We start from the raw sequence: 10398 nt of genomic DNA, 5'->3' as shown, positions 1-10398 counted from the left end.
ATAGGCCCCGATGTGTGATGTTCCCCTTCCCGAGTCCAAGTGATCTCATTGTTCAGTTCCCACCTATGAGTGAGAACATGCGGTGTTTGGTTTTGTTCTTGCGATAGTTTGCTGAGAATGATGGTTTCCAGCTTCATCCATGTCCATTTTTACAGATTCTTTTCTGTGTTCCATTTTTCATGCAGAAAATTGCTTCAAGTTCACCAAACTCTACTTTTGCAGTTTAATTTTCCATTAATCTTATGCAGTATATTTTTTATCTCACACATTGTAGTTTTCATCTGTAAAAGTTTATTTTGGATCTTTTTTATATCTTTGTTGTGTCTGACTTTTTGAACATGTGGAACACAGTTATAATAATCACTTTTAGTATCCTTGTCTGCTGTTTTTTACATCTGTGTCAGTTCTGGGTTGATTTTGACTGATAGCATTGTGTTCTAATTATGGGTGTTTTTCTGCTTATTTGCCTGTCTGATCATCGTTGGTTAGATACTAAGTTTTACAGACTGCCTTGTTGAGTGCTAGACATTTCTGAATTTCTATAAATACTCCTGAACTTTGTTCTGGAATATAGTTAATTGGAAACCATTTGATCCTTTTAACTTTGGTTTTAACATTTTTTAGGTGGACCCAGAGCAGCATTTAGTCTAGGGCATGCTGTTTCCCACTAACGAAGCAAGACTGTTAATACTGTGTCTAGTGCTTTTTGAGTTACATGATTTCCTAGTCTGGCTAGTGCGACTGAACATGCAGTTCCCAGGAGTGCCAAGTACTCTACCTCCAATCCTTTGGCTGGTTCTTTCCCTGACTGCAGGTAGTTTCTTGCTGAGTACTCAAGGGGAACCCTGTGCAGTTCTCTGGGATTTTCTTATGGTGCAGCTTTCTCTTCTTTGGTACTCTGTTCTGTGAATTCTAGCTGCCTTGGAATTCTTGGACTCCTGGCTATGTCCCCTTTACTCAGAAGTCCTTCAGGCTCTTGACTGAGGTCACTGTCCTGCACTGTAGCCTTGAATTATTTCTTAAGGCAGTAAGCTAGGGAAATCTGACCTTGGCTCGCGGTTTCTTTTTTTGTGTGATACTTCCATAGTATAGGTTTGGCACATGATATCAGTTTTAAACTAGTTTATGTTATTTGACTATATGTTATGTTCTGGACTGAGTTTACAAAAAAGCACATGATCATTGCTTTTATTCTTTGAATGCAGTTAAATATAGTTTCTTAGATTATTAACAACTTATCATGTGAAATGAGAAAAGTTTCCAAAGATGTATAGAATTATGGCCTGGTTCTAGTTTTTTGTTTGTTTCCTTTTTGAAATAACGAGCATGGGGATATTAAATAAGAAGAGTTGATAAATACTATTTTTCTCATTGTTATTGGGATTTTGATCAGTTATTATAACTGCCATAGTTGATTGTGGCATTGTAACAGAGAATTTTAAACTATCAATTTATGGAAGGATATTTAGTTTAATTTACATGTATTACAATCATGATCTCCTATTGGTGCTGCATGCTTTGTTGAGGTCCGTTAAAATAACGTTTGAGTTTTGATGTTATTGCTTGCATTACACCTATATTTCATATGCTGTTAATCTGTCCTGTTCCTATAGAAGTCCAGAGCATGAGTCCATTCGCATCCTGAGTGTTGATGAGAAGAACAAGTTGGGAGCCAAGATTATCAAAGCAGAGATGATGGGGAATATGGTAAGACTCTTAGATGTTGTTTTGGAGAATAGTGATTAAATATTTAACTTCTTTTGAGTAATTTTAGAAGTTCCTTAGTAGTGTGGATGTAGCACACTGTGAAAATAACTGTTGATTATTGATTCCTTAAGGAAATTCTCAGGCCTGTAATCCCAGCACTTTGGGAGGCCGAGGCAGGAGGATCACTTGAGGTCAAGAGTTTGAGACCAGCCTGGCCAAAATGGTGAAACCCTGTCTCTACTAAAAATACAAAAATTAGCCTGATGTGGTGGTGTGTGCCTGTAATCCCAGCCACTGGAGTGGCTGAGGCAGGAGAATCTCCTGAACCTGGGAAATGGAGATTGCAGTGAGCCAAGATCACGCCATTGCACTCCAGCCTAGGCGACGAAGTGAGACTGTGTCTCAAAAAAAAGAAAAAAAAATTCTTGAACCTTTCTGTGAACAGTACTATCTGCCTACTTGTAAATAAATAATCTACTTTCTCTGTCAGAGCTCTGAAATTTAAGATCCTAAGGAACTTCATGCTTTTAAATTTCTTTTTTTACTTTGTTATTTGCTTTCTTCCTGCATTTCTAACTCATTGAGCATATTTAAGGGAGATAAAGTTGTCACTTTTTCCACCTCATTTTTGTCATGTATTTTTAAGAATGTTTTTTACTTTTCCAAATTACTTAGGAGCCTAAAAAAGGAGGATTAAGTCATTCAAGTTTTCAGTAAGTGTGCTGTGCCTGATACTGTGTTAGATGCTTTGTGTAGGCTAACTCATTTAATTCCTGTAGTAATGTTTGATTTACGACTCATTTACCTCAGAATTGTAAGAAATAGGGATGATTTGGTAAGAGCTGCATTTATCCATTCATCCATTCATTTATTGTCACATGCATATTAAAATAATATAGAGTGAGATGTATATATTAAAGTGCACATAGCAGAATGGCACAGCCAGATATTCCACATCTTGATAGAATAGATTCGGTCATGGTCATATGTACGCACTCATCTCAAACCCATATATAAGGGATCTTTAGGTAATCTTATGTTTTGGCAAACTATTAGTACAATACTGTAGTAGAACAAATGGTAACCAAACAAGATATTTCTGTGTTATGTCTAATAAAGGGCATATCTTGCATATGCTGCCCTCTTTGAATCTGATCCTTGGAAACACTGAACTTCCACTCATCCTAGAAATTGGTAAGGAAAATAAACAACAATAACGATAGCAAGAAAATAAAGTTTGAGCTTTCAAAGTACGGAGGAATTAGTTAAAATAGTGAAAGAGGTCATCTAGGTAAAAGGGTAAAATATGTGTTCTTGTGTTCAAGAAGAGCACTGTGATGGCACTTGCTGTTCTTTGCATGTCACATAAATCTACTTATTTAATTTATTACTTCATGGTTTATTGCTTTACATGACAGTTGTTTTATATAAATTTCTATAAGTTTACTAGAGTAAATATGAAATATATTCAGAATTTTCATCCAAATTATCAACAATAAAGAAGGTAACATTTTAAATCTTGTGATAGCTTTTTTGTTACCAGTAACTGAAGTTGAAAGTATTGAACTTTTATAATATTTAGTGATTATTAAAATGTCATTAAGATTATGTATTTCCTTCGTCTATCTCCTCCAAAATATATGTCCTTGTAATTATTTATCTTTGAAGCATAAACACGTCACAGGTATTCAAGGAGTTTGTAACTGAGATAAGTTCATTAAAAAGTAATATACTAGGCTGTGGGTTGGTAGTTGAAATTAGATGGTGGCTACATGAGTGTTGGTTATACTATCTTTCCTTCTGTTGTGTAAATTTGAACATTTTGTTGTAAAGAATTAAACTACATACTGCACATATTTTACTTGTTTTTCTTTTTGAAGGAATTAGCTGAACAACTTAAAGCTCAACTTGAAAAGGCAAATAAATTCAAAGAAACTGTAACACAGACACTGAAAAAATCTGGGGTAGAGGTAAGTAGTAAAAGTTTGGAGAAAATTACCTTGTATAACACTACTACTGGGCAGTAGTAATATTTTATTTTATTTATTTTTTTGAGACAATGTCTTTTTTTTTTTTTTTTTTTTGAGGCGGAGTCTCGCTCTGTCGCCCGGACTGGAGTGCAGTGGCCGGATCTCAGCTCACTGCAAGCTCCGCCTCCCGGGTTTAGGCCATTCTCCTGCCTCAGCCTCCCGAGTAGCTGGGACTACAGGCGCCCGCCACCTCGCCCAGCTAGTTTTTGTATTTTTTAGTAGAGACGGGGTTTCACCGTGTTAGCCAGGATGGTCTCGATCTCCTGACCTCGTGATCCGCCCGTCTCGGCCTCCCAAAGTGCTGGGATTACAGGCTTGAGCCACCGCGCCCGGCCGAGACAATGTCTTGCTCTGTTGCCCAGGCTGGAGTACAGTGGCGTGATCTTGGCTCACTGCAACCTCTGCCTCCCGGGTTCAAGCAATTTTTGTGCCTCAGCCTCTTGAGTAGCTGGTAGTACAGGTGTGTGCCACCATGCCTGGCTAATTTTTGTACTTTTAGTAGAGACGGATTTCACCATGTTGGTCAGGCTGGTCTTGAACTCCTGACTTCAAATGATCTACCCCCCTTGGCCTCCAAAAGTGCTGGGATTACAGATGTGAGTCACTGTGCCCAGCTGGCAGTGATAATATTTTAATGTGAGATGTGTCTGTATATGTGTCTGTGTGTTTATGTGTATGCATGCTTGTTTAAAAAAATTTAGTTTTCTGTGTATTCTCTTAACATTCTATCAGTGTGCCCTAGTGGAAAAAAGCCTCAGGCTGAGACCAAGGAGACCTGCTTTTATTCTGGACTGTGCTGCTTACTGATTGCTTCTGTATGAGTCAAACTGCTCCTTAACTTGTCTCCTTCAGAATGAGGGACTTGAATTAGATATTCATTTCATATAAAACAAATTACTGGCCGGGTGCGGTGCCTCACGCCTGTAATCCCAGCTCTTTGGGAGGCTGAGGTGGGCGGATCACGAGGTCAGGAGATTGAGACCATCCTGGCTAACATGGTGAAACCTTGTCTCTACTAAAAATACAAAATAATTAGCTGGGTGTGGTGGCGGGTGCCAGTAGTCCCAGCTTCTCAGGAGGCTAAGGCAGGAGAATGGCGTGAACGTGGGAGGCAGAGCTTGCAGTTAGCTGAGATCGAGCCACTGCAGTCCAGCCTGGGCGACAGAGCGAGACTCCGTCTCAAAAAAAAAAAAAAAAAAAATTTCCTTTGGTCTATGATTAATTCATCTATCTGTTAGTGAACAAAACAAATAAAAACACCTACCTGCATGGAACTTTCATTTGGGTAGGGAGGGAAACAAATTATAAAAATGATAAGCAAGTTAAGAAATAATACAGTATATCAGAAAGTTACTCTATGGCAAGGTAGTGGCAATTTTGAGTGACAGGTGGGTTGGTGGCTTGGGATGCACAGGCCAATTCTCTTGAAAAAGTGTAAGGAGTTTATGTAAGGACTTGTAATTAGTGGAAGAATGAATTTCTGTGTATTTGAGTGAAGAGTGCTGTAGTCATAGGGAACAGATTTAAAGGCCCAAAGTTGGAAATATATCTGATGTGTAGGAAGAATAGCAAGGAGACCAGTGTTGCTGGAGTGGAATAAATGAGAGAGGGAAGTAGGAGATACAGGTTAGAGAGACTATAGGTGGCCAGATCATGTTAAGCTTTGAAAGTCATAGTAAGGAGGTGGGCTTTTTTTTTTTTTTTTTTTTTCTGACTGAGATGGTGAGAAACTATTAAATGGTTTTAAGCAGAAAACATATTTTGACAGGACTGTTCTGGATTCTCTATTAAGAACGGTTTGCAGAAGCTGAAGTAGAGGTGGGCTTTTGTAATAATGCAGATGAGAAATGATAGTGGCTTTGACCAAGATAGATAGTAGCTATGGAGATGGTTAGAAGTGATTGCATTTTGTATTTTATAAATACTTGCAGTTGTATTTTGAAAGAAAAGCTGACAGGATTTTTATGGTGGTTTAGGCGGGTAGTGGGTAATGGGATAAAGAGAGGAGGCAAAGAGGACTCCAGGGTTTTTCGCTTGAGCAGCTGAAAGAATAGCTGTTATTTGGGTTGTGGAAGAAAGAGGAAGAATAGGTTTTGGGACAAATCAGAGATTCAGTTTTGGATATGAGTTTGGTTGCCTGTTAGATGTGGAACAAGTAGAGATGTCAAGTAGGCAGTTGGATGGTTGGGAGTAGGGAGAAGATAGAATTGGGTAGTTGGGGAAAAGTCCTTTGTGCTGGAGATAGAAATTTGAGAGTTATTAACATATAGGTGATATTTAAATCTGTGATACTGCATGAAATAATCACAGGCATAAATGTAGATAGAAGTTGAACAGCTGCGTTCAACAGCTGAGTGAGCCATGATTGCACCACTGCGCTCCAGTCTAGATGACAGAGTGAGACCCTGTCTCTAAAATAAGAATGAATAAATAAATAAAAACAAAAACACTAAAAACAAGATCCTCCCCCTTCCCCCAAAATAACTCATGCAATTTTCACAGTATCCTTTGAGATAGTTCATGTTATTATTACAGATTTATAGATCAAGAAACTGAGGCACAGAGGGTTAAGTAACTTGTCCAGGTATACAACTACTAAGTGCAGGGCAAGGATTTAAACCCACGAAAGTACTTGTGTTTACATGATACCTCTTTTTGATGGTGAAGGACAAAGCAGCTCTTTTGAGAATCAGGTTTGGGATATAATGAAGTTTATAACTGATTTTAAAGGTCTGTTCTCAAAGATTAATTTGCATAATTTACTGTCAGTGCGGGGGGAGATGAGAATGTATAAAGTCAACTTCCTTAGAATTTTCTTCAGGCTGAAGTCATTCATGACTTAGATAACATTATACAGAGTATGTTTATGAAAATGGCTGTTTACACTAAGTTGTGGTACCTAATATTTTTTAAAAGTTTCTCACACAGATTAAAGAATGGAGAGTGAGAAATTACTGGTAAGATTAAAAAGTAGGGACTGGGAGGATAGCTAGAACTAGGTGTACTGTGAAGTTGATCTTACACACTTTTGCCAAATTACTGTTTTCAGGTGTCCTTGTGGTTAACTAATTTTGTACTCTGAAACTTTAAGTGGTTTATTAGTGCTAATTGTAAGTACCAGGTCTTCCTGCAGCATAGCCTTCCACAGTATGGCCCCGTTTTCCAGTGCTACCTCCAAGACTGTCTTACACATAACCAGTGTCTCTTTCACATTTACCTATGCTATTTATTATTTGTGCCAGACATCACCCTTCTTCATTGTGGCTGTTTTCTAATCCTCTCATACAGTTGCAACATTTTCCATTTTTGAAACCTCAAAGACATTTTTCTTTTTAAGATTTTATTTTTTAGAGCAGTGCTAGGTTCACAGCAAAATTGAGAGGAAGGTACACAGATTTCCCATATAGTTCCTACCCCTACATAAGCACAGCCTCCCCCATTATCAATAGCCCCTAACGGAGGAGTACATTTGTTACAATTGATGAACCTGCATTGACACATTATATCACCCAAAGTCTATAGTTTACATTAAGGTCCTCTCTTGGTATTGTACATTCTCTGGGTTTGAATAAATGTATAATGACATGTATCCACCATTGTAGTATCATACAGAGTAGTTTCACTGTACTAAATCCTCTGTGTTCCACCTGTTCATGCCTCCCTATCCCTTAACCCCTGGCAACCTCGATTCTTTTTATTCTCCATAGTTTTGCCTTTTCCAGAATGTCACGTAATTGAAATCATACAGTAGGTAGCATTTTCAGATTGGTTTCTAATACGTATTTAAGATTCCTCTCTGTCGTTCCATGGTTTCATAACTCATTTCTTTTTAGTGCTGAATAGTATTTCATGGTCTGTAGGTGGCACATTTTACTTTTTCATTCACCTATTGGAGGACATCTTGGTGCATCCAAGTTTTTGCAGTTATGAATAAAACTATAAATATCTGTGTGCAGTTTTTTTGTGTGGACAGAAGTTTTCAACTCCTTTGGGGAGGCTGGGTGCTCTGCCTCACGCCTGTAATCCCAGCACTTTGGGCGGCTTAGATGGGCAGATTGCTTGAGGTCAGGTGTTCGAGACCAGCCTGGCCAACATGGTGAAACCTTGTCTCTACTAAAAATACAAAAATTAGCTGGGCATGGTGGTGGGCACCTGTAATCCCAACTACTGGGGAGGCTGAGGCAGGAGAATTCCTTGAACCTGGTAGGCAGAGGTTGCAATGAGCTGCGATTATGCCACTGTACTCTAGCCTGGGCAGCAGTGCAGGACTTCATCTCAAAAAACAAAAAAAACAAGAAGACAGAAAACTCCTTTGCATAAATATCAAGGAGTGCAGTTGCTAGATCATGTGGTAAGAGTATGTTTGTCAGAAACCTCGAAGATTCTTAAAGTATTCTCTATGGCATGTATCTTTTCAAATTACATATATATGTGTACACTTGTCACCACCTTCTCATTTATACCTGTTTCTTTCCTGGCACTTGTCAGTTTTATTAAAGGTTCTAAAGCTGTGGCTGGACTTCAGGGGATTCCTGAATCAGGCATTTTTTTTCACTTTGATTTGGTTGGTTGAGAAATTATCTTTGTAAGAAAAATTTCTTTATATCAAATGCTGTTCATTTCAGACAACTGTAGTGACGTAACTGTTCCACAGCCTGGTAGCACAAGCATCATGGGAACAGTGCTGAGGCCGCTGGAATGACTTCCAGTCGATGGGACTAAGAGACCATTGTGCCATTTTGATCTTTTGACAAAATCCACCTCTGCCTTTGTCCCTGTCTTTAAATGTTAGGCCTATTGAAGAACATAAAATATGAATCATAAGTACTCTTCTATTTTACTTTCATTATCATATATTCTAGAATAGAAAAAGCAGAATTTTTGATAATCAGGGTTTTAAAATATCTGAAGGGCATTAAATATATGTGAGTATAGGAAGGAATACTTAATTTTAATTAGCATATTTATTAAATTTATTAGCTTAAATAACCTGCCCTTCCTTAAGCATTAAATGCTCTTGGTAAATTTAGCAAATTCCTCAATTATTTTAAGAAATATATCAGACTAAAATTTTTTACCATGTTCTTGGTTAGCTTAATTAAATTATAAAATTTTAAAGCTGTTACTAGCTTTGTATAGCTTGTTCACTTAAGGTTTCAAATACCTTCAAAAAGACAAACACACACATTCTTAAAAAGTTGTAATGAATAAGTCATTATAAATGAATGTGAGTGCCATTAAAAATGTGTTTCCTGTGTTAAAGTGAAATAAATTTTATATCAGAAAAGGTTGCAGAGCTATTACTATGCTTTTACCTAAACACAATAAAAAGGTTAAATTTGATTTATTTTTTAATCTCAGAGTTGCAAAGTTACTTAACCGTCTAAGGGAAATTAACTGTTTTAGGCAGGTTAAGCTCCCTCCATAGCAGGAGGGATCTTTGTACAATTAACAGAATAATGGATCAGAAAGTATGGGACCCCAACCAGTGAGAATATACCTTGCTGTTTTATGATAGTGTATATATATATGTGTGTGTGTGCGCGCGCGCGTGTGCCCACGCGTGCACACACGCACACACACCACACTCTTACAAAAGAATAGACCAAAGCCTGAGATTTTTGCGTTACTTCTTGTAGTCAAGCTTTGCTGACCCTATCAAATGAATTGACCATTTTCTTCTCATCTTTTGACTACGGTTGGCCATGTCCCTCCAGATTTTATTCCATACACCTCCTAAAGTGAAGTGCTTTTTCCATTATCCTGTGCAGTTGTTTAATGTAAAATCAGTTTTCAAGTATCTTAGGCAAGCAAAAGGAGCCACATAGGTAAACCTTCCTTGAAATGTTTAGCTGGTTTGCAGCTTGGAACAGAAGGAAAAAATTTGAAGCAGATATTCTGTGAAGTAACATTTCTCCTACGGTTTTGAGGATATGACAGAATAATTGACAGGCTATATCTCATCTCTTGTGCACGTGACTCTGATATTACTCATGGTTTTAAAATTTCTAGTCCCTCCTATGTTTGAGCAGTGGGCTTCAGTACTCAGTAGATTAGTATTTGAAGTATCATACAAAATATAATTTCTGTTTGTTAGTCTCTTTGGGGAACTGTATAGCCCTTTGAAACTTCAGATAGAAAGTTTTTTTTTTTCTAAGGATTCTTGGACCAGAAAAGCATGTTTTCTTTTTTTTTTTTTTTTTTTTTGAGACAGAGTCTTGCTCTGCTGCCCAGGCTGGAGTGCTGTGGCTGGATCTCAGCTCACTGCAAGCTCCGCCTCCCGGGTTCACGCCATTCTCCTGCCTCAGCCTCCCGAGTAGCTGGGACTATAGGCGCCTGCCACCTCGCCCGGCTAGTTTTTTGTATTTTTTAGTAGAGATAGCCAGGATGGTCTCGATCTCCTGACCTTGTGATCCGCCCGTCTCGGCCTCCCAAAGTGCTGGGATTACAGGCTTGAGCCACCGTGCCTGGCCGAAAAGCATGTTTTCATCTTCTCTGCAGAGAAGGTTCAAGCACATTTGCACATCTGGTTCAAGCTTTACTAAGTATATATACATATAAAACAAATCTTTGCCAACAATTCTGAAAGAATTCTCTACTGCAACTAAAGTAATTTATTCCATCAGATCCAGGGCCTTGATTACCTTTCGTAGTGGTTTTT

At 38.2% G+C, this 10398-nt stretch overlaps 1 protein-coding gene across 1 annotated transcript in view; it reads left to right on the top strand.

The window, feature by feature from the left end:
* The window catches only part of CWF19L2 (CWF19-like 2, cell cycle control (S. pombe)), a 136663-nt gene that overhangs the window by 46171 nt on the left and 80094 nt on the right, over positions 1-10398 (top strand). The window contains exons 9-10 of the mRNA XM_011926659.1: positions 1614-1707; positions 3588-3677. Of these exons, the coding sequence (XP_011782049.1) occupies positions 1614-1707; positions 3588-3677 (184 nt within the window). The remainder of the gene's footprint in view (positions 1-1613; positions 1708-3587; positions 3678-10398) is intronic.

This window comes from Colobus angolensis, unplaced genomic scaffold, assembly GCF_000951035.1.
Source record: "Colobus angolensis palliatus isolate OR3802 unplaced genomic scaffold, Cang.pa_1.0 Scaffold7, whole genome shotgun sequence".
Taxonomy (NCBI): domain Eukaryota; kingdom Metazoa; phylum Chordata; class Mammalia; order Primates; family Cercopithecidae; genus Colobus; species Colobus angolensis.
Note: the sequence above shows the minus strand (reverse complement) of the source record. Positions and strands in the feature narration are given on the sequence as shown.